The sequence below is a fragment of the Macaca thibetana genome, chromosome 12, assembly GCF_024542745.1.
Source record: "Macaca thibetana thibetana isolate TM-01 chromosome 12, ASM2454274v1, whole genome shotgun sequence".
NCBI classification, from domain to species: domain Eukaryota; kingdom Metazoa; phylum Chordata; class Mammalia; order Primates; family Cercopithecidae; genus Macaca; species Macaca thibetana.
The window spans coordinates 92,463,126-92,488,022 of NC_065589.1; the positions used below are offsets into that span (position 1 = coordinate 92,463,126).

Below are 24,897 nucleotides of genomic sequence, written 5' to 3' on the forward strand. Positions count from 1 at the left end.
TGGAGATGGGGTAACACTGTGGTTTCTCTTTGCGTAGTTGTTGAACCCTCCCTCTTCCGCTCTCCCTCATTCACCCCCATCCTGCTGTCAGATTTATCTTGGGTTTAGGTCTCTTTCCCAAGAAGTAGTTCAGTTTCTGATTCTTTTTACCACTCAGCTTTTAACAGTAGCGGTAATACAACCATAATACCCATAGTGAATACGTACTGATCCCTTACTAAAAGCCAGGCACTGCCTGGGTTTACTTAATCTCAGGTACGTATGTTGTCAGCATCTTCATTTTATGAGTGAAGAATCAGAAGCACAGAGTCCTAAAGCTACCTTGCCCCCTCCCTCTTTAGTGGTGGAGGCAGGTTTGCACTCAAGACCACCTGGCCCCAGGTGCTTCCCTACTTCACCCAGGTAACTTCAGGCCCTAGTCTTTGAACCATACAGATTTCACCTTAAGATCCAGGCCCTCCTCTTGAATTTATGTCAGATACATGTGAGGTTTCATTCATCATATACTTCCAAGCAGGCTTTTGTGTGTCTGTTTAAATTCTTTTCCAAGAATGAGGGGAAGTGGGGGTTGGGTCATGATGTGACAGTCAAAGGACTTAGCCCGAAAGGGTAGAGTTAATGCATGACAGACAAGGGGACTCTCATCTGAAAATCTGTGTATCTTTGTTTCTTCTCAGGTTCTCCTTACTATGACAATGTCCGCCCCCTCTCTTACCCTGATTCGGATGCCGTGCTGATTTGCTTTGACATCAGTAGACCAGAGACCCTGGACAGTGTCCTCAAAAAGGCAAGTGCTGGGGAATGATGACACACTTCAGTACTAGGTGATATATAAATAGAAACATGGGGATTGCTGGGGAACTCAAAGACTCTAGTCAATTCCCTGCCTTACAATTTGTAATTAAACACTAGAAAGAACCCTTTCACACCAAAATGGGGTTTCCACTTTTTGATGATGAACATGCTTGAAATTTTATTTCATGAAGCTCTGAAACAGAATACCTTTCAAGGGCCTGCGTGTTTGTCTTTCGGGAGAAAATGGTACAGCTGAAAACAGTTATATTTGATTACTATCATATTCATGTCTTCCTTCCTTCTTTCAGTGACTCAACCGATTGCACCTTAGCTTACAGAGTTACATTTGACCTCAAGTCAGTTAGTGAAAGGAATGCAATAATGGCTATTTTAATAAGCTGTGTTTTAGTTATGGTATTAGAAACAGAAATGGAACTAGTATAGGAGGAATAGGGATGTATCCAATGTGAATTGTCTGATGATCAGGTATCTGTCTAGTAATTATGATCAGTTATCTTTCTAGTAATGTAGAAGCAGGGCTTGTAAACATGTTATATATTATAACGTACACATAGTTTATGGAGGCAAAGGTTAGTCAGGTTCTGTAGGTGAAGAAGGAACCTAACTAAGGAAGCTATGGATGGAAGGAACCAGAGGGAGATCAAGAGGAAGAGGACCTATTACAGGATGGGTCACAGGAAGTAGGGAGGCCAGTGGGAGGAAGGGGCATTTCTTGCCCTCCAGCAGCAGGGACTCAGCCTCCAGGTAGTTGTAGAAGGCACGTGCCGTGTAAGTCCATGGATCAGCATTTATTAGCCACTAGCTGTTTTCTCAGACCTGGCCTGTGTGCTGTGGGGCTTCAGGATCAGACCCTTGGTGGAGCACTCCCTCTCCTCTACGCACTGGCTTAGACACCGGATGTGGCTGAGAGCAAGGCAGTGTCAGCTGAGGGGTGAGCCATGCAGCCCAGTCTGAGTATGGTATGGATTAAGAAAGACAAACATGCAGGTGTGCCTAGGTTGGTTTTGTTTTTTTGGTTTTAATTTTTAGTGGAATTTGTTTGTATTTTGTGTGTTTTTATTAGTTTACATTCCTCTATTATATTTGATTGCTTGGCTTGTGTGTCATTGTGAAATCAGGATTTGAAGTATAATCATCCTTCTGTCTCTACTAAATATTACAAACAGAGTTCAATAAAATATGGTTTTCTTAATAGATCAAAGGCTCTTTTTCCCTTTTTAGCTCCTTTCAATTTTGGGTAATACATATCTAACACAAATAATGCTAATGCTTGTCAAATCCAGGCAGGAATACACCTTTCCTGTCTTTAATGCTTGTAAACAATTGCTAGACATGCGGAGGGAGGCCAAAGTCATTACACAGCTGAAGAGCAACATAACAACATGTCTAGTTCTGTCTGGAGATAAAAGGGGTTGCTTATTTACTGGAGATTTTATTTGATGTAGTATCAGGCTATGCATAATTTATGATGAAAAAGCCTTTCTCCTGTTTTATTTTGCTTTTTTCTTCTAAGACCAAATGAATAGTGACTTTGGCCTTATAGATATTAATGAGTATGTTTTACATTCCTGTGAGATTTAAGGCTCATGATAACCCCTGTGGTTTGTCTTGATTAATGGAAGCCTTTAAGTCCTTCACTATCAAAGAGGAGGTTAGAATGACTTGAAGTAGGAAGAATTTCTTTTTTTTTTTTTTTTCCAGTTCACCTTCCACTTCTAATGCTAGTGCCACCTAGCATATGGTAGGTGTTCCTACATAATTCTGAAAGGAGTGAGGGAGAGAGGGAAGAAGGGAGGGAAGGAGGGAGGGAGGTAGGGAGGAAGAAAGGAAGGAAGGAAGGAAAGAAGGAAGGAAGGAAAGAAAGAAGGAAGGAAGGAAGAAAAAAAGGAAGAAGTGAACACAATAGGCTCTTATGGAAAGTATATTACTCCTTTGAATCCACTGGTGTAGTTTGCACTAGAGTTCATTACCCAAAGTACACCCCTAGATTTGGAGATGTCTCCTCTAGTGATCTTTTAAGTTATTCTTGCAGGATGTCCCTCTTATCTTCTGTTATACTTAATACATGACTTCATCACCCCCAGTATTCTGTGAATTTCTTTCCAGAAGACACAGCTATGTCTTAATCATCATTGTCACGGCCACAGTACTTTGTAGAACACTTACATATTTGTGAATGTGGGTGGGAAGAGTCAGGCGCCACTTCCCCATCTCAGCCTCTCCAGGCCCTGCCCTCAAAGGCCAAAGATCTCCTGTGATTACCCTGAACCCTTGACTCCCATGCTGTTGCAGAGCTCAAGCTTGAGGAAATGAAGCCACAAAAAGCCACTTGCTTGTTCTTAAAGAGGACAGTTGGAATTCCAAGCCAGGCATTGCTGAGGGTTCTACTAATTCTTGTTACATCATGAAACAAATAGACAAACTGGAATAGATTGAAATAGTTTTAAACTAATTCGAAGGCATATGAGCTACAGGACCAGCTGCCTTCCCGATCACCAAGAGATGTTCCTTTGCAAATGTCATGATCTGTGTTGATGGAACCATGTGAATAGAAACTCCTTCAAGGCAGGATGTTCTGTTTTATTAACTATCTCAGGTACTTAAATAGAGCCTCAGCTCGCGGTGGCATGCTTCAGTGTTTTATGATGGGATCAGGGAGTGCATACTTGTGCCAGTGTTGCCTCTGCCTTATCCCCAGCCTTCTAGTTAAGGAGGATCAGATCCACACATCGAAGGATGTGGTCACTTGTTAGGATATATAATTATTCTTAAGACACATTTATCTTTCAGAGACATGCCAATAATTAAGACATTATTGAAGCTACCTTTGGACAACATCTACCAAATCTCTTTCAGTAGCAACAGATGAGTCACAGAGAGGGAGAATCGATCATAATATACATAATCATTCTCTAATGCTTAAAAAGTCGTAAAACTTCACATCTATTCAGGAGATAAATGCAAAGTTTGCTTCTTCATCTCAAGGGACACTCCTTTTTTAACATCTTTTTTTGAGTTTCATTCTAATGTCTGCCAGTGGAGAAATGGTTTTTATGATATGGATGCCATTACTTTGTTCATTTTTAATCTTTTTTTTTTTTTTTTCTGTCACAGTGGAAAGGTGAAATCCAGGAATTTTGTCCAAATACCAAAATGCTCTTGGTCGGCTGCAAGTCTGATCTGCGGACAGATGTTAGTACATTAGTAGAACTCTCCAATCACAGGCAGACGCCAGTGTCCTATGACCAGGTATATATGTTGCCCATGTGCAAAAGTGGATTTTAGAAAGAGTGAAAGAAATGGACTGTCACTCACAATAAATAAAATAAAAAGTAGCTGCTTTTCTAAACGCTCAGCCAGTGGTCAGTTGTGAAATTTAAAATGCTGTCATTTATTAGTGTAATTACATGATATTTGGGTACATAAACAGTTGATATGCTAACCTTGTATATTTCTGCAACTCCAAGTAGGTTTAAAGTTCAGTAGGTTTAACAGAGAATGTGGTCAAAATCAGTAATACTCTTTAAGAGAGGTAATCTGATTTTACAGTCGGCAGTGCAATAATAAGGCTGTTTCCAGTAAACTGGAGCACTCAGTAACACCATCTTTCAGAGAGTCTTCATTTCTATAGGCATTTCCCCCAAGTATTTAGAAATGAGAATCAATTTCAAAAGCTCATTCTCGTAAAACCTACAACCAGAATCTAAAGAGAGTTCATGTTGAAATACCAAAATTGTATTAAGAATCATCATTTTAAATACTGCAGTCTTCTTAGTCTTCCATTTCTCATTAGCAAAAATTTGGTATTTTAAATAAGTAGTTTTGGTTGATGTGCACATGTTTATTGTTGCGTATATTGGTGGTATGGTTCACACTTAGAAATTACGTATTTTGTGTTTGATATAACAGATGTCACAATAGTATTATTCCTTTCCTCAACTTATTTTGGCCCTAAGTAAGACACAATCACGTACATTTCAAAATCAATTTTAAATTTCATTCATTACCCTCGTTTTCGGTACAACCTAGTCACTAGTCTTGAATGCCATTTACCCTCAAGAAAAGAGAAATGGAGTCCCCCAGGAGACGCTGGAACAGGTTCTCAAAGCCACATCGCCACAGCCAGAGCTGTGTGGAAAATGTGGAGTTTATTTTCATGACCTTCAGCTAACTTACTTCACCAGTAAGATTCTCTGGGCCATTCCATGCTTGCTGTGACCCTGGAAAGCCTGAGTAACCAGTTAACTCTTGCTTGCAGTTGATAGTGAAGATGAATCACCTCGTTAGCTCCACTCTACACTTCTTTGAATCACCTCATATTAAGTGTTTGATAATGAATGTCCTCATTTGTTAAGATCAGCCTTTAGCGTTTATTCAGAGCTCTAACACCTCTAATGAGCCATGAGAGTTGGACATCTTAGCGATTGGCTCTTGACTGCCAATATTTATGAAGTAATAAATAAGGCAGTTCAAATTTTAACAACTTTTATTTTTGCAGTGACACTTGGAAAATTCAGTTAACATATCAGTAAACGTTTTGCAATGCATTATTATTTTGTGGTATTAGAAGACACTAGCTAACTTTCTCCCAAAGTCTTATTGCTGATTAAAATCCCTTCTTTTGCTTCTCAGGGGGCAAATATGGCCAAACAGATTGGAGCAGCTACTTATATCGAATGCTCAGCTTTACAGTCGGAAAATAGTGTCAGAGACATTTTTCACGTTGCCACCTTGGCATGTGTAAATAAGACAAATAAAAACGTTAAGCGGAACAAATCACAGAGAGCCACAAAACGGATTTCACACATGCCTAGCAGACCAGAACTCTCGGCAGTTGCTACGGACTTACGAAAGGACAAAGCGAAGAGCTGCACTGTGATGTGAATCTTTCATTATCTTTAATGAGGACAAAGGAATCTAGTGTAAAAAACAACAGCAAACAAAAAGGTGAAGTCTAAATGAAGTGCACAGCTAAAGTCATGTATACCAGAGGCTTCGGAGGCGTTTGAGAGGATACTCATCTTTTTGGAATCCTGTCCTTAGATTCGGCATGTAGACCAAGTGGTGAGAATTGAATACGTGGAAGAGTTTTGAAGTGTGACTTGAAAAATATGCCAAAAAATGGAGATACAAATGAGCTAGAGGAAGATGAGGGGGGATGCGAGTACCTCCAAGAAGAAAAATCACACTCTGAATGGTGCTTGCATTTTTGTTGGGTTTTTTTTTGTTTGTTTTTGTTACAATCTATTCATGGATCTCTACTTTGATTTAATTTTTAAATGTTTTACTCTCCTTTACAAAAAGTATATGTTAATATACCGTCCTCACTGGGGAACTGGCACTGTGACCTTAGCATTTAGTTTTCTAGAGGATGTGATCTAATTTCTTTCTAGCTCATCATTAAAATGGAAATTGTATCAGGACCCATGGGGATATATCCAGAGGAAAACTTTATGAGGCGTTGAAATCTTGCCTTCCTGAAGATAGCTGAGTAGGATGGTTCTAAGGAAAGCCTTTGCAATCTTGCAAGATTTGTAGACCAGCACTACAAAGATCGCATAGATCAAATAGGAAAAAAAAGTGTCGATTTTTATTCAGTCTGATGGTTCTGTTCTTCATTGTGATTGTCATTAAAAAGTGGTAAATTGCTCAATGTAATATTTTTGTGCGCTGTTTAGAAAAGAAGTTGTGTGATTTTTTTGCCATCGTTGATAAAAATGCAAAGTCAAATAAAAGGTGTCTTGGTTTGACGTCATAGAATGATCCAAGGAGAGAAAAAAGGTAGTTACTGTTTTCACCAGAAGAGGTAATGAGTGAAGGAAAGAATAGTAGCGGAAAGCACAGTTTGTGAGTAAAGCTGTCTGGAATTAAGTTACCAAAAATACAAAGCAAAAGGACTATTATTTTGGGTTGGAGCTCCAAATCTGGCAGCATCTGATGATCTGTTGGTTTATTTCACTTTCATTAAATGAACATTGATGAGAGAAGAATTCACTTACCCAAGCTTTAGAGAATCCCTAGTGGAAGATTATATAATAGAGTTTCAGTCCTGACACAACACCAGGGCATTTCTAGAGCGTGATTGCTAAAACCTCACTGAGCAGACGCAGCCAAGGTCCATGTTCAGCACTTGGTCGCTGTTGTTACGTAAAATAAAAGCATTTAAAATAGTTTACAGATATTTTTGACCAGTTCATTTTAGAGATTATTTCAGAGAAGAAACCAGATCTGACCTGTTTATTGTTGGCGCTTGTTGAAAACGAGCTTTCTTTCCCATGATAATGCTTCGTTTTTGAAGTGTTGAAGCTGTGCTCCCCTTAAATTGTGGCAGGAGAGATTAAGGTAATTACAACACTCAGTTCTATGTCTTACAAGCACTTTGTTTTGTCTCTGCAAGAAAATACGATTCCAGTCATTTCCCATAAAATACAGACATTCTACCAACATAATATGCTTTGATTGATGCAGCATTATGCTTTGGGCAGTATTACAAAATAGCTGGCGAGTGCTTTCTGTATTTAAATATTGTAAAAAGAAAATAAGTTATAACTGTTATAAAGCAGAACTTTTGTTGCATTTTTTAAACTGTTGAAGTCACTTTGTTTGTTTGGTCAATGTTTCTGCAGTATTTATTAAAACATACTTTTTTTTTCTTCAAATAAAAAAGTAACCATGTCTTTGTCTAAATGTGATCTGTCTTCTATTACCTGCTTCCTGATTTCGCTGTTTAGCTTTGTTCTTTAACATAGGTGATTACAGAATCAAAATGCCTAACATTTTCTAAATGAGAAGGCTTTGGAATTTTTTAATTCTTCATAGTAGTAACAGATAAACCTGCATATATAAAAGGTTTTCATGATGCTTTCAAATCACAAGAAAAAAAAATGGGGCATAATTAGATTAAGTGATTTGATCATATACGAAAAAGAGCCCTGATACTGCCTAAGATTAACTTGTAGAAAATACGGAAGTCTTCAAGTATTTAAGAATGAAGCAATATGATGCAGTCTCAAGTCACAGGTTTATTGCTAATACGAGCCTAGTTTGCCTCTCTGCCCTGTGGGGTTCTGAGCCTTGGTCTTTAACTCATGCCACCTCGCAAGGCATGTCCATGTCCTTGTTCACAGCGGTTGTGGGGATGACCCAGCACACAGCTTTTGCAACAATTGGAAGGATTAAAAAAAGCAAAACAGAAATTGTCTTGCATATGGTAGTAGCATCTTTAAATAACACAGTACAACATAATACAAGTTTCCCAATGACCTGGGAGATGTACAGTAAGCATAGAACTTACCGTAAAATAGAGGACTCTCTCCCCATAAATCCAGTTGATTCTCGGTCTTCAGCTAAAATACTTACATATAAGTTTTACATAAGTGTCCAAAGATACTCTATGTGGGATTTTTAAAACAGTGCTTCTTTCTACACAGCTAAGCCACATCATATTAAAACAATGCATCCTTGTGGCTTCTTTTTTTCTGAGTGGCTTTGGGAATCTTGGAGGTACAGTTATTTGCTTGGAAATAATTCTCAGAAGCAAAGGGGGAAGCAGAGAATCCAACATGAGTGAACCAATTAAAGCACACTGACATTATGAAATGGCCTTATAAACAATTTTAAGCACAGAGATTTACTGAGAATGTCTGTAACTCATTCTTGTTGTCATCAAACAGTAAAGGAAATAAAAGTACTTTCCAAATCCTTGGTGTTGAGTAACTTCTGAGCATAATGTCTAAGTCAGCCTTGCAAGAAACTCATTTCTCAACAATCACTGGCATAGAAAAATAAAAAAGTAAAAAGCTGAGGTTTTGCTGACCTTGGCAGTATTTTATATGCTGTACAGTAATGTTCCCCTCTGGTCAATTGTTCTTTCCTAGCAGCTTTAATTTGTTGAAGCGAAAGAGAAACGTTTGTCTTCAGCCTTGGGCATGGATGCCTTCCTTTTCTCTGACTTCTTGCCTTAGCAAACATTTCTCCTAAGCATTCTGTGAACATTCCTTTCTATTGATTAATGATCTTGGTTAATGCCTTTTTAAATACTAAAAGGTGGTTTTCAAACTCTGAGTAAGACTTTACACTGTGTCTCATTTTAATCTTTTACGGGAACAGTTTCTTAGAATCTAGTCTTGCAGGGAGTCTGTCTTAGGTGCAGACTTAGAAATAACTCGGGGAGTTATTTTTATTAGAAAGAATTTTTTTAAATGACCTCATCTTCTAACCCTCCTGAAACTCTTAAAGCTGCTTATCTTTTTTCTGCTGGGTTATTTTGACACCAGCATTCTGCTAATCTCAAAGTTTTTAGTTTTATCATTTTTCTATTCACCAAATATTTATTGAGTGCTTACTACATGCCTGACACTTTTCTAAGTTTGGCACATTATCATGAATTAAATTCGATCTCTGACATGGGGAATTTATAATGTAGTAGTGGGAGACAGTCACCACCACCAAACTATAGTACACCAGATCTGGTTGTCATTTCCATTGACATTAACTGAATCATAGAAAATGGGTAGGCACTAAATATTCCAATACATAGCCAGGCACGTTAATGCAATAGCCACATATGTTACACCACATATGTAATGCTATCATTGCAACAGGAATTTTCTAGTGCATCCTAATGCCTGTGGCCCATTTATAGTGATTGTAGCAAGGCAATGTGAATGACAAGGTAGCCAGTCATCATGGCAGTGGTTTGCACAATGAGCATAAGTTTTTGTGGCTGGTTAGAAGTCCAGTAGGAGAAAATTTTCCTCCACAGTTGAGCATGAACAGCTCTTAAACAGTCATCTCTTTGTTTTAAAATATGCTGGCATTACTATAGATTTGTACTCTCTTTCTGCTGTGATATCTTCAATTGCTGAGCATATTAAAAAAGAAATTAAACTAATGTTTGAAATAAGTGATATAAAATTCAATTATAAAAATAAAATTAACTCTTAGGAGATGATAAAAAGACAAAGTAAGCATTTTGGTTAAACATGGAGAACCCGTTATTTATCTAATGTTGAAAATACATATTTTTGGCAGTCCAAAAGATCTCTTAAAAAGTGTTTGCTAGCAATAAATTCTAAGGCTCTTTGTGTCTGCCCCACTGGCAACACAGGGAACACAGGGAAATTTTTATTCTGGTGAACCCCAGAATGAAAATGTGTGGAAATGGCAAAGCCAATTCACTCTTCAGGACTTTACTTTTGGACTTTTTTTTTTTTTTTTTTTTTTTTTAAGGGATCAATAGTGATTTTCCTCCAGGAACACTGACGTACTGACAGTGGGCCTCTACAAAACAACTAAATTTTTAAAAAGACATTCCATGATAAGAAATGGAAATTGGGTCAGTATATGGTCAATCCTGCCGTCAAAGTAAGAGCTAACACTGAAATTGCACAAATTATGCACCAGGGGCTGCATTAAATGGTTCACATGACTCACATATTTCCCACTACAAACATATGCAGCAAGTTAAATATTAAGTTCCCGATTTTGCAGATGAGAAGACAGATATTTTCTCCAAGGTCATGTGGAAGAACAAAGATTGGAACTCAAGCAAGGCAGTCTGCTGTGCAATTTCAAGCTCTCTACCACAACACCATCTTGTCACAAATACTTCACATATATAGCATGGTGCCCCAGGCACATGAGAGCTAAACTCTATGGCCATACAGCTACGGTCTGAGCCCCCATGTAGCCACATCCCCTGGTCTCCCCTGCACCTTCCTCGTCCTTCTTTGATTCTGACCTTTTCCTGAATCCTGTGACTCCGCCATCTCCTCTTTTCCCCTCTGCCTTCACCTCTGTGTTTGCTCTACTTCTTGGGTGTTGAGATCATTGTGAGAAAACAATGAAAGGACCAACGATGTTTGACACACATGACCTGTCACAATCCAGGGATTCTTGAATTGTGCTAGAAGTAAGAGGTTCCACAGCAATAGTTTAAGAATCTTCAGCCTGAAATGGATGCTGTAGATGCCCGCATTAAAAGCGGTCAGCTGCAGAAGAGAAAGAGATTTGGCATTGTGGTTGCAGAGCAGCTACTGAGTTGTGTCTTATTTTTGGTGGGCCAGATGTAAAATTGATAGTGTAAATACTGATGAAAGATGAGCAGCTACATTAGCCATAGTCTCTTGATTGCAGATTCCTTATTTTGAAGAAACCAGGTGTAGGGGGTAGGGGAGGTTCTTCATTACACTTAGTTTCCACAAAATGTACCATCAAATTGCTGTTTAAAGTGTTGAAGAGCAGCTGATATGGTTTGTCTCTGTGTCCCCAACCAAATCTCATCTCAATTTGTAATCTGCACATGTCAAGGGAGGGACCTGTAATCCCCACGTGTGGAGGGAGGTAGGTGACTGAATCATGGGGGTGATTTCTCCCAGGATGTTCTTGTGATACTGAGCGAGTTCTCACAAGATCTGATGGTTTTATAAGTGGTGGTTTCCCCGGTTCGTCTCTTTCCTGCCGTCTTGTGAAGAAGGTGCTTCTGCCATGGTTGTACGTTTTCTGAGGCCTCCCCAGCCAGAGGGAACTGTGAGTCAATTAAACCTCTTTCTTTTGTAAATTACTGAATCTCAGGGAAGTTCTTTATAGCAGTGTGAAAACGAACTAATACAGTAGCTAAGAGTTACTTTCCCTTGCAGAGGACTGACACATTCCCAGAGAACAGGGAAGCACATGGAAAACTTGACTCAGTTGAAACAATGCAGTGGTTTTCATTCAACTGATGGTCATCAGGGTGATTTAACTGTCACCAGAGCTGAGAGAGGTGCTACATGCAACCTGTGTTCAGGACTGCATGGTGTTTTCTTGAAGTGCCATTGTACACAGCTGGAAAAGAAATTTGTTTCATTGCTTTTGCTTATCTAGTGCCTACTCCGTTGGCATCCCCTCATTTTCCAACTGAGCCAAGTGATCATTTCTAATCATTTGTTCATCTTTCTTCAAACTTATTCTGTGAAGAGAAGGCCAGAAGCAATTGCATAAATATAGCTTTTATGGTCTTTTAAACATTATCCAAAAGTCTTAAAAGATTTGGATGTTTTTGGTCATTTTCCCCAATTTATGAGTATGGACATCTAGGTCCCCTCCTACCTAGACAGTGAAATCTCTAGGGTGTCTTGAAACACCCCAACTCTTAGCTCCACAAGAAAAGGACTATAATTAATTTACCAATACATACTCATAAGCTACTATAGTTGATAGTAGGTTAATTAAGGAATTAATGAGTTAATTAGTGAGTTAATGAATGGCTTGAACTATTAGAAGCAAAGATGCTCTTAGGATTGCTAAGCCTGACTTGAATTACCACTAACACTTTGGATTAAGTAGAGCTTTTAGAACTATTTCAGCAGCCCCCAGGAAGCTTATTAGGCCTGGAATTGCCCTAAGGGGAAGGTACAAGCGCACAGGAAAGGTTTGTGTTCATGTGACTGTCCTCTGGTATGTACTTGCACGTCCTCTCTGCCACTCTATATTTTGTACCCTCTGCACAGAACACATCTCTGCCCCAGAAAAACATGAGCTGCTGTGGTCCAAATATGTCTCCCAAACTTCATGTCTTGGAAACTTGATCCCTGTGGTGGGATGGTGGGGTGGTGTTGGGAAGTGGGGCCTTTTGAGAGGTGTTTAGGTGTTGAGGGCTCTGCTTTCATGAACTGGACTAACACCATCATGAAAAGGGCTTGTGGAAGTGGGTTTGCTCTCTCTACTCTTCTGCCATGTGAAGACACAGCATTTGTCCCCTGCCTGCCCATCTGACTTCTGCCATGTGAGGACACAGTGAGAAGACACTCACTGGATGCTGGTGTCTTGATCTTGGGCTTCTCAGCCTCGGGAACTCTGATAAATTTCCATTCCTTATACATTACCCAGTCTCAGGTATTACATTGCAGTAGCACAAACTAACACATTAGCATATGAGAACGTTACGAAACATTTTATTTAGCTACGATGCACAGTTATTATATTATTATAATATTATAACATGATAGTATTACATTATTACTATTGTTTTTAAATGCTCCTATTTTTTTTCAGTCTTTCACATAAGTATAGACGTGGAAGATGATAGATTGCTAGTGAGAGGAGGCTCCTTCATTCTTTATGTCTCCCAGAGGCAATTGGTAACTTATTTACAACTTTAGGTTCCTCTCAGCTCTGGGCACATAGTTCTTCCCTCTTCCCACTTGTTCGCATACTTGGCTGCATAAATTCCCTTCCTGTTTTCTCGTTTCCTGAACATAATCTCCATGAATATGGCTCTTTCTACAAAACTATGGCATAGAAATAAATAGATGCAAGCAAACATAAGGTATTGTGGTAGGCTGCATTATGGCTCCCCAAGCATGTCTACCTCCTAATCCCAGAAACTGTGAATGTTGCCTTATAAAGCAAAAGGGACTTTGCAGATGTGATCAAATTAAAGATCTTGTGATGGAAAGATTATTCTGGATTATCCAGATAGGGCCCATGTAATCACAGACCTTTATAACAATTATGTAGGAGGAGTCAGAGTCAGACAGTGGCAATGTGATGACAAAGATGACAGAGGGTCAGGCAGGAGGACAGAGAGATTTGAAGATGCTATTCTGCTGGTTTTGTTTGTTTGTTTGTTTGTTTGTTTGTTTGTTTTTGGCAGGGTCTCACTCTCTGTCACTCAGGCTGGAGTGCAGTAGTGTGATCACAGCTCACTGCAGTCTTGAACTCCTGAGCTCAAGTGACCCTCCTGCCTCAGCCTTCTGAATAGCTGAGACTACAGGTATATGTCACCATACCTGGCTGATTTTTAATTTTTTTTTTTTTTTTGTATAGATGAATTCTTGCTATGTTATCCAGGCTGGTCTCAAACTCCTGGTCTCAAGTGATCCTCTTACCTCTACCTCTCATAGTGCTGGGATTACAGGTGTGAGTCACCATGCCTGACTTATGCTGCTGTCTTTGAAGATAGAAGAAGGGGGCCACGAGCCAAAGGATACAGTTGGCCTCTGGAAACTGGAGTGGTCAAGGAAAGGAATTCTCCCCCAGAGCCTCCAGAAGAGTTGCAGCCCTGCGGACCTAGTTTAGATTTCTGACCTCAAGAACTGTAAGATAATTAATTTATATTGTTTTAATCCACTGCATTTGTAGTAATTAGTTACAGGAACAACAGGAAACAAATACAGGTACACTAACAAAACTATTTTCTTCCTTCACCCCTTGCTTTTGGCTTCTTTAGATGATGAGGCAATGGTTTTTACTCGTGGAGCTGCTACCACAGACCCTGGGAACTCCCTTCACGCATGGCCTCCCTGCCATTCCTGGGTAGATCAGAAATTACTCTCTTTTCACTTAATGTCCTCAAAGCTCCTGGGCAATCACCTCACTCTGTTGGCCTTTTATGAGAACATTCATGGTAAATATTCCCTCTAATATCTGCTTCCTGAGGACCTTTGAGATAGATGATAATTATGGTCCTGGTCCTGAAAGGCACAGAATATTGGAGGGAAAAGAGTCAGTGTTCTGGGATAAAATAAACCTATGAAAATTTTCATCCAATATTTACTATGGGCATGACTACGATAATTCCTGCATGGAATTTGCAAAAGTCAAAGACCTATCTCCAGATTCAGCTAAGGTAGATGAACTTTACCCTGACCTTACATAAATGTTTAAAGTATCCTGAGGTGGTGACTGATCACGGGGAGAATAACAATCGGAGGAAAAATATATATTGTGGGCTAAAGCAGTTTTAGAAGTTTTCTTAGAAGTATAGACATTTTATAGAAAAATATATCAAAATTAACTATTCAGGAGTTTCTTAACCTCTTGTTTTTAAAAAGTCAGTTTCCTTTAAAAAACTTAATGACAGCTATAAACCCTTTGTTCCTTAAAAATGCAAAAATACATATGACTCAGATAGCCATAACATTTTACACACAATTTCAGGAAGTTCAGAGACTTCCCTTGATATTCATCCATGAACCTATAGTTCCCAGATCAAATATTTCTGTGTCAAACTTCTCTATTTTACAAAGAAGAACCTGGAAGTTTAGTTACATTCAGGGACTTGCCCAAGGTTGCTAAGCTAATGGCAGAGACTAAAATCAGGCCTTCAGATTCTCAATCTCTGTTCCCCCAGGCCCTGGCCAACGAGGAGGCTGTTGCTTGCAGAGGCCCAGTCACTGCGTATTTGCCGTTTGACGGGATTAGAATGTGTGGTTTCCTCCAAATCCAGATGTGGCACTGCTGGCAAATGCAGCGGAATTTTTCTGAGTCTAGAAAATAATACAATGGAAATAGTTGTTTGGGTGATGCCTTTTGCTTTTGCAGACCCAGTCACTTACTTAGTCAACAAATACTCTCTGAGTACTTTCTATGTGTCAGATGCTGTGTTCTGTGCTGGGCATACAGAGAGATGAATTAGACCCTGTCCTTGTTCTATGAATGCCTGTCTGGGGTGAGAAAGACAAATACAAATAAAATCACAATTCGGAGTGATAAGAAATGTTGGGGGAGTGTAAACAGACAGTCCTCTTCTCCCTCTGATTTTATTGTTGTTGCTGTTCTCTGCCCATGTCCTAAATGTCAAAGACAGATTCTTAGAAGGATTAAAGAACAAATAAGATGAGATCAGATTGCACTCAGTTGATTTTTTTCCCTCTGTAATTCTATGGAGAATAATTAACAGTCCAATTCTCCTGATGAAAAAAAAATGTGTTTCCTTGTCCTCCAAGTGCAAGCTCGCATTCTGCCTAGGATTCAAAGGGAGAAGATTCAGGTGTTCTCCTAATGCCATGTGCAGAAACAGACGGGTATTACTTTTCATAATTAGTGATAAAAGGAGTAATGTGTTTTCTCAATAAAGACATCAACCCTATAGTGTGAGCATGTATTGGTGAGCAAGGAAGGAGATAGACACACACACACACATATATATGTATGTATGTATATGATAGGACCAATTAACCTCAAGAGCATATAGCAGTAACACCTGCTATTCTAAGGAACAGAATGCTAAGGAACAGAGCTGTCCGAAGGAACAGGATTCAGAAATTCAAATCGAAATCATCAATTCAGTAATGAGGGACCATGTGAATGATGTCTTTCTTCCCATTTCATATCCAGCCATTTTTCTGTGGAAGGCTTTCCTAATGTTCACCCAAGGATCTGTTAAACCCACTTCAGGCAGTAGCTATTCGTCCTTTCTGTAGCTTTAGATAGAAGTTGGTGGGAAATCCCCTTAATGCTGACTTAATTATAGATAAATGGTTATTTGGGAAAAAAAGGAATAAATTGCCTTGACTCTTAAAGAGACATTCAGATTTGTTGAAGTCAGTCTTCCAGCTGCATAGGTCTTGATGTGGTTGGCAAACAAAGTCCTAAAATGAAGCTGTCAGCCAAGAAAAATCAAAACCTGTCAGTTGTTCCTTTCATATCATGGCCACTTCTGTCATTCTCTGAGGTTCTTCCAAAGTGGGAAGAAAATAGCTTTCTGGCTAGAATGTTGCAACAGCTTCCTTGCCATCTCTTGACATCACTCAAGAGAAAAATTGGGTTGCATTTCCAGTTCCCTAACGAGACAAAACAGATTGAGGAAAGGCAGAGAAATTATGTCAGTTTGGAGTTTGGGAAAGACACAGGCAGAACAGTAAATGATAAGTTTTTTTTTTTTTTTTTTTTGGAGACGGAGTCTCGCTCTGTCACCCAGGCTGGAGTGCAGTGGCCGGTATCAGTTCACTGCAAGCTCCGCCTCCCAGGTTTACGCCATTCTCCTGCCTCAGTCTCCCAAGTAGCTGGGACTACAGGCACCCGCCACCTCGCCTGACTAGTTTTTTGTATTTTTTAGTAGAGACGGGATTTCACTGTGTTAGCCAGGATGGTCTCGATCTCCTGACCTCGTGATCCACCCGTCTCGGCCTCCCAAAGTGCTGGGATTACAGGCTTTTTTTTTTTACGGAATCTCACTCTGTTGCCAGGCTGGAGTGCAGTGGTGTGATCTCAGCTCACTGCAACCTCCACCTCCCGGGTTCAAGTGATCCTCCTGCCTCAGCCTCCCGAGTAGCTGGGACTACAGGCACCCGCCACCACACCGAGCTATTTTTTTGTATTTTTAGTAGAGACGGGGTTTCACCATGTTGTCCAGAATGGTCTTGATCTCTTGACGTCGTGATCCTCCTGCCTGGGCCTCCCAAAGTATTGGGATTACAGGTGTGAGCCATCACACCTGGCCATAAATGATAAGTTTTTAAACAGTAGACCTTAGATGGTTATAGTTTTTGTATGTGTTATTCCCTTAAGTGCTGTCCACAGATACTGATAAAATTTTTTTGATGATAATTTAAATATGGTTTTGTTTAAATTAAACAACCTAGAATCATCAATGGGGCTTATATTAGTCATTGTTCTCTTAGAGGGACAGAACTAATAGGATATATATGTGTGTGTGTGTGTGTGTGTGTATACATATATATCCATATACATATATATGGATATATATGGGAGTTTATTAACTTACATGATCACACACAATAGGCTGTCTCCAAAGCTGAGGAGCAAGGAGAGCCAGTCTGAGTCCCAAAACTGAAGAACTTGGAGTCCGATGTTCAAGGGCAGGAAGCATCCAGCACAGGAGAAAGATGTAGGCTGGGAGGCTAGGCCAGTCTCTCCCCTTTTCGCGTTTTCTGCCTGCTTTATAATCGCTGGCAGCTGATTAGATTGTGCCCCCCAGATTAAGCGTGGATCTGCCTTCCCCAGCCCATTGTCTCAAATGTTAATCTCTTTTGGCAACACCCACAAAGACACACTCAGGATCAATACTTTGTATCCTTCAATCCAACCAAGTTGACACTCAGTATTCACCATCACACGGCTATTCCCTGGAAAACTGAGACAGGAGAAAATATCATGTCAATTCATTTGTATTGCTGTTATTTACAGTTTAAGTTAGAGAAAAGGTCTTGATAAGAGAAGAAGGGATGAAAGGAATACAACCCCTGCTATTTTTCCAGATTAAACAACAGAAATTGGCTTAAAATTGTGTCTTCCCATTACTCTTATAATCATGTTCAAACCTATTCACATGGCTTATAAGGTTCAGCCTTAGCTGCTCGTTCACCAGCCGAGCCTCATCTCTTACCACATTCGTCCTTTCCCTTCATCTCCTTGTGGTCTTCGTTCCAACCTTTAAAATGTTTTTTTAAACTCTCCTAAATCTATAACATTCATGGTCCATGGACCACTACTCCCTCCAAATGGAACCTACAAATGAATCATAATCTGATCTCAAACCTTATAGGTAATTGATAAGGAAATCATTTATACTACATATAATATGGTTTGGCTCTTTGCCCCCACACAAATCTCACCTTGAATTGTAGTGCCCATATTCCCCACGTGTCATGGGAGGGACCCCGTAAGAGGTAATTTAATCATGGAGGTGGTTGCCCTTATGCTATTCTTGTGATAGTGAGTAAAATATCTCAATATGAGATGGTTTTAGAAGGGGCTTTTCCCCATTTTGCTTTGTACTTTTTCTTCCTGCTGCCATGTGAAGAGGACGGTTTGCTTCCCCTTCCACTGTGATTACAAGTTTCCTGAGGCCTCCCTATCCCGGAGAAACTGTGAGTCAATTAAAACTCTTTCCTTTATACATTACCCAGGCTCAGGCAGTTCTTCACAGCAGCATGAGAACAGACTAATACAATACATAAAGTAAAAGTATTTTTCCCTCCCAAATAAAACAGTAAAGTATTAATGTTTACTATTCTACATGCCTTAGCTTGCATGAAAATTAATAAAGCAAAGACAAAGTAGGGCCCAGCCACTGTGTCCTCTCACTTTTGACCTTCATACATGCTGTTCCTTCTGCCAGAAACACTCTTCTCTCTTCTCATGGTTGGCAATGGCTACCTGGAAAAATCATTCTGATCCTTCGTAGTTCAACTCAGATATCATAAATTCAGATATTTTCCCACTGACTCCACAAATTGAGTTAGATGTTCCTGTTATCTGGGTCTATGGTACTTTTCATGCCATAGGGTACATTGCAGCATAAAAGGAACATATATGCCGTATTCCTCATTATAACCAACTATCTGGCCTGGTTTCTAGCACATCGTAGGCCTTTAATAAATATGTGTTTCAAAATAAATAGCAAAACTAATACAACCCTGCCATTTTCCCTCTAGCCCACTCAAGCAGAATGGAGGAGATAAGCCATGGCTATGCTCATTGCTCATCAAAAGCCAAGAGATGGAAACGCAGTGCTAGTTGAACATAGGATTGGGGTTAGGTTGGGGGGAGTATTAAAAAACTATAAAGAATAGAATAATTAACTACATTTGAGAAAATAAGTAGAGAAACTAGGGTATCTTTAATATGATCCCAAGTGAATAAATTAAAAAATAAGCAATTATGTCTAAGAAAATACATTCAGTCTTGGGGTGTGAGGTAACAGTAAGAAAAAAAGTCTCCCTTCAGGAAACCACACCTCACCTTACACTAAATTTTCAGAGGGACATTTCAGGGAAACGTGTAACACTGGAATCAGACCTCTCAACCAAAAGAGGGATTAGAAAGACCCGGAGTAAACCTCAAGGCAAATGAAAATATCTAAAAAATGAGAAGTATCTTCATTACAGCTTTCAGGTAATCCGTGTGATTTCAGAATGGGAAAGGGCAGTAACAAGATTGTCTTGCAAAGGTGGCTCATGCAATTCCGCTTTATTGCAATATTGTCATTATTCCACTATGAGAGCATGGTTAGGAAATAAATAATTGAGGCTAACAGAAAAGCAATTAAAATACAATTTTCTGCAAAGCAGAGCTTGCCAATGGAAAATATTAAATGGCAGCAAGGACATTGATGAAAGTGTTAGAGTTCAAGAACAGGCTCCCACCTGTCCGGAGGTGAGGTTGATGAAGCTTTCCCAAAGCAAGGTTCCTTGCAGCTCTTGGGTGAAGCCGTATCCTTTGCTAGGCAAATTCTCCCACTTTTTTTTTTTTTTCCATGGGAATATACCATCAGGACTTTTTTTTGGTTTGTTTGCTTGCTTGCTTCTTCAGAAATGTATGTAACTTCTACAGCTGCCCACAAGATAGTCCAGCAGAAAACTGCAAGTGTTCAGAAGCTGGAAGACTTCTCAATAGTTTCTTCTGCGTTTGCTCCCAAAGATATTTATCTTTCTTTGTCTTTCCATCCCTGCCTACGACTTCAGCCAACCCTACAGACAAACATGCCTCCAACAAGCCTACCCGAAACCACAAGGCCCACATCCTTAAGTAACAGATAATTACACAGTAGTGACGTTTTTCTGGCTAGCATATCTATAATTTTTCATCCACCCTGCTTTTTTCTCACTGTCTCATGGTCATTGTTCTTTTAACCCAAAGTAGCTGCTTCTCTTACTATGTTTAACCCGCCATAGTTTTATGACTCTCTGTTTTATATAATTCTCATAGTGCCTTAGTGAAATGTTGAGTCTAAATAAAGATCATGGTTTTCCTAATTGTTTTTTTACAGAATAAAGAAATTAACAATGTTTCTCAAAGAAGGTTAGAACTAAATTCTTGAGAATGTGGCTCTCAAAATCTGAGTTCCTTTGTGAGGCCTCGCAAAATTTGTCACGTGTATTGCTGTAATAAAGACCACTACACAGTCGGGTGCGATGGCTTACACCTGTAATCCCAGCATTTTGGAAGGCTGAAGCGGGCGGGACCCAAGAGGTCAGCAGTTTGAGACCAGCCTGAACAACAAACCCCATCTCTACTAAAAATACAAAAATTAGCCAGGCATGGTGGCCCATGCCTGTAGTTTCAGCTACTCAGGAGGCTGAGGCTTGAGGTTTGTTTGAGCCTGGGAGATGGAGGTTGCAGTGAGCCGAGATCATGCCACTGCACTCCAATCTTGATGATATAGAGAGACCGTTTCAAAAAACGAAACAACACAAACAAGCAAAAAAGACCACTACGGCTGGGCACAGTGGCTCACACCTGTAATCCCAACACCTTAGGAGGCTGAGATGGGAGGATCACTTGAGCTCAGGTCTTTGAGACCAGTCTGGGCAACATAGTGAGACCCTGTCTCTACCAAAACAAACAAAAAAGCCAAAAAAATGGCCTGGCACAGTGGCTCACACCTGTAATCCCAGAATTTTGGGAGGCCAGGGTGGGATTATCACTTGAGGTCAGGAGTTCAAGATAAGCCTGACCAACACAGTAAAACCCCATCTCTACTAAAAATACAAAAAATAAGCTAGGTGTGGTGGCATGTGCCTGTAATCCCAGTTACTCAAGGCTGTTACAAGAAAATCACTTGAACCCAGGAGGCAGAGGTTGCAGTGAGCCAAGGTTGTGCCACTGTCCTTTAGCCTAGGTTACAGAGTGAGACTCCATCTCAAAATAAATAAATAATTTAAAAAACTAGTTGGGCATGGCAACACGTGCCTGTGGTCCCAACTACATAGGAGGTTGAGGTGGAAGGATCACTTGAGCACAGGTGGTCGAGGCTGCAGTAAACCATGTTCACGCCAGTCTGGGTGACAGAATGAGTCTCTGTCTCAAAATAAATAAATAAATAAATAAAAACAAAAACAAAAAAAATCCAATGAATTGTAAGATCTATGTTATATTCCAGCACTGACCACAGAAGCAAGTGTATTGGGTAATGCTTACTCAATCTGTATTAGCTAAGTAAACAATAAAAATTATTATACACTGAAAACATTGGTCTTCTTTGTAGAAAGTATGCTTTATCAAAGAAGTACATTTGAATAAAATAAAAAATGGATGCATGCACTTATGCTGTATGAGAAAAGGAATTGAGTTATATTACATTGCAGTATAGTATAGTACAGTATTTTAGAGATGGAAAGGAATTCTGAAGTTTTCCAGCCCTACCTTTTCATGGTCACCAAAGCAAAGAGTAACAAAGAAAGGCAAAAATCATACCTCTCCAAGGATATAAGAAATTTATGAGACAATTTACAAGGGGTTTCAATCGTTATTAAGATCATTACTAAAACTAAATCATGCAGCATTGATTGAGAGTGTCCAAGAGTGAGAACTGTGCCCTTACTTCAAGTTACTGGGTCGCATACTTTTTTATGTTCCTCAGTAGCATCTTTCATGCATGTTCGCTAAATATTGGTTTATTGGTTGATGAATAAATAATGCAGAAGAATTTCCCTGAGTTGATTTACCCATCTTTTTTCTTCTACCTTCTTGTCCTTTCTACTTTTACAAACAATGTGATTTGATGGAAAGCATTAGTTGGCATTTCCACTTTGAGGAAGTGGTTTGATAAGGGCTTGTTAAAGAATCAAGACAAATCTTCCATGGCATAAGGATTGTTTGTTCACACATTAATATGAAATACCACTGAAGAAAGTCCTGATTTTTCCTTTCAGTTTTTTCCATATAGCTATGTATAAAACTAGACAGTGAAATTAGTCAACAGGGAAACTCAAGTTCTTTTCTCCGTTTAAACCAGTAGGACTGTCTTCTGTGTTTGGTGATTCTGAATGAATTATTTTGTGTTTAAAATCTTCCTGTAATGGCTGAGTTCTGCCACAATCTTGCATCTGACTTAGAAACTAACCTTCTCTTAGGTCATGTTTTTTTCTAGGTGCTGTTTGGTTTTAGAAGACCTAGTTATGTATCTCTACTATGAGACTGGATTAACAGTTTTGAGAACCGGTGATGCTCAGTTTAAGATTTAAAATTGCCCGGAGATTTTAGAGAAAATAAGGTCTGGCCTCTTATTAAATTGCTATTTATGGAAAGATTCTGATGCCAGTGAACTTTCAAGTTATAGAAAGCCTAGCCACAAAGCTTGCTCTGCAGGCATCTGCTCTAGAAATAAATTAATTATGTAGGAAATTAATGAATGTATTCTTCTTTTAGGAAAATATGACATAGACAACAAAGTCCCTTAAAACATCAGCCTCATGCAAGGACCATCCCCTCTTCCTCCTTCCTGTCTGGATTTTAGCTTTGTTTCTTTTTTCACATTTTACTTTGCTCATTCACCTGCCTTACTACTCATATACTTCATTTTGTATTACCTTTATTTATCCATTCTATTTTGGCACTTGGCAGTGAATCAACTAGATGACAGAACCATTTACTGTTGGTACAAAGGTCCTACAGAATGTACCCACACAATGATCCCATAAACCCCCTTTATCACCATCACCTCCACCATCATCACCATTATCAAGACACTGACTTAACTGCTGTGATGTCTTCAGACATCCCTTTCAGATCCTCTTTTCTATTTTATTTTCTTTTAAAGGGCTTTCCTTAAGTTTTTCCCAGATAAAGAAATTAAAATACAAATAAACCATAGAAGAATAATAATGGGAATAGTCTTATGGAAGTTTAGTTCCCTAAATCTGAAGTAGTCTGCTAGGCCTTCTAAAATATTATGCATTTATTTATGTCTTGCCATATTCCAAGAAGAATTAAAGGTGACTTGTAAGAAATACACAAAACAGGATAATAAAATAAATAAATGAAAACAATGGGGACAGGAAAATAAATGGAATCAAGGCCTATATCACACAGATCTGTAATTGCTTTGAAATAAATCATAATTTTGCCTTGATTTTTTTAGTAAATCAAACAAGGAGAGGAGCTTTCATGTTACCATGGGCCACAGAGGCCATTTTAAAAGAATAATACAACTTTAAATGCAGCTCTAGTTTCAATAGAATGAATTTGAATAAATACTTCTATAATTCAACGAAAAGAAAAGAAACAGTATCAGTTCAAAATTTCATGGACATTTTGTTTTACAATACAAACATTATTCAAATCACCTTCCCCTAAAAAAGGATCTTTACAATAAACTAACTTGCACTGAATATATTAGTTTTTATCATCTAGTCAACTTTTAGAGAATTACACTTATGTATCTGGAACTGTGTTATATAAACTGTAGTTCCTGCCCTTTAGGACATTTCTGTCTAATTGGGAGAACAGATGTGTACACAAAGTTCTAACAGAGCAAGAACATGATAATTGAAGGAGGCACAGTTACACAATGTGATGGATATACACTGGATTGTAAAAATCACGGACAGATTTAAATCTTGGCTCACCCACTCCTCCATTGCTAGATATACCAGAAATGCATTTCTCTCTTCTAGAGGTGGATATGATAACATCACATACATTTGCTATGAAAGAGTAACTTCTTTTTAATCTCAGCATGACTAGCATCATCCCAGGAAAACTGTTCTTAACCTGTTTGACAATGTCACTTTCCCCATCGGACACTCTCAGAGCACCTTGTGCCTTTCCTTCTTAGTATTTATCACAGCTGTAACTTTATATTTATATTTGCGATTCTTTTTTTTTTTTTTTTTTTTTTTTTTTGACAGTCTCACTCTGTTGCCCAGGCTGGAGTACAGTGATGTGAACCTGGCTCACTATAACCCCTGTCTCCCAGTTTCAAGCTATTCTCCTGCCTCAGCTTCCCAAGTAACTGGGATTACAGGTGTGCACCACCAGGCCCGGCTAATTTTGGTATTTTCAGTAGAGACGGGGCTTTGACATGTTGGCCAGGCTGGTCTCGAACTCCCAGCCTCAACTGATCTGCCTGCCTTGGTCTCCCAAACTGCTGGGATTAGGGGCATGAGCCACTGCACCCAGCCTATTTGTGATTCTTTGATTAATGTGTGTCCCAGCCCAGTACCTGGAACCTAATAGGTGCTCACTAAATTTTGATTGAATGAATGAATGAATACATGTATGACTAAAGGTTAACAGACATACCATAGCACATGCTCAGTTCAGTGTCTAGCCTCTTGGCACCATATCTTGGCAATGCCATAGTTTGATTAGGAAATTTCTCCTATTGTCCCCACAGGAAAATAACATTATTATTATTATTATCATCACTTGAGCTGAGTGTCTAGGAATTAACCAAGTAAAAACACTGAAAAATACGTTATGGCTGTGACCTAGACTAACTTATGTCTCACTCCATATTTTGTAGAACTAATATGAATAAGAGATCCAGTTTGCTTTTCTGTAGTAAAGAAAACAGTGTAAGCTCTTAGTATTAAGCTTAATCAAATCAGAAAACGCTTCCAAAATTGT

At 39.2% G+C, this 24,897-nt stretch overlaps 1 protein-coding gene across 1 annotated transcript in view; it reads left to right on the forward strand.

The window, feature by feature from the left end:
- The window catches only part of RND3 (Rho family GTPase 3), a 1,016,315-nt gene extending 1,008,812 nt beyond the window's left edge, over positions 1-7,503 (forward strand). The window contains exons 4-6 of the mRNA XM_050750423.1: positions 678-787; positions 3,931-4,065; positions 5,449-7,503. Of these exons, the coding sequence (XP_050606380.1) occupies positions 678-787; positions 3,931-4,065; positions 5,449-5,700 (497 nt within the window). The 3' untranslated portion in view covers positions 5,701-7,503. The remainder of the gene's footprint in view (positions 1-677; positions 788-3,930; positions 4,066-5,448) is intronic.
- The last annotated feature ends 17,394 nt before the right edge of the window (positions 7,504-24,897 follow it).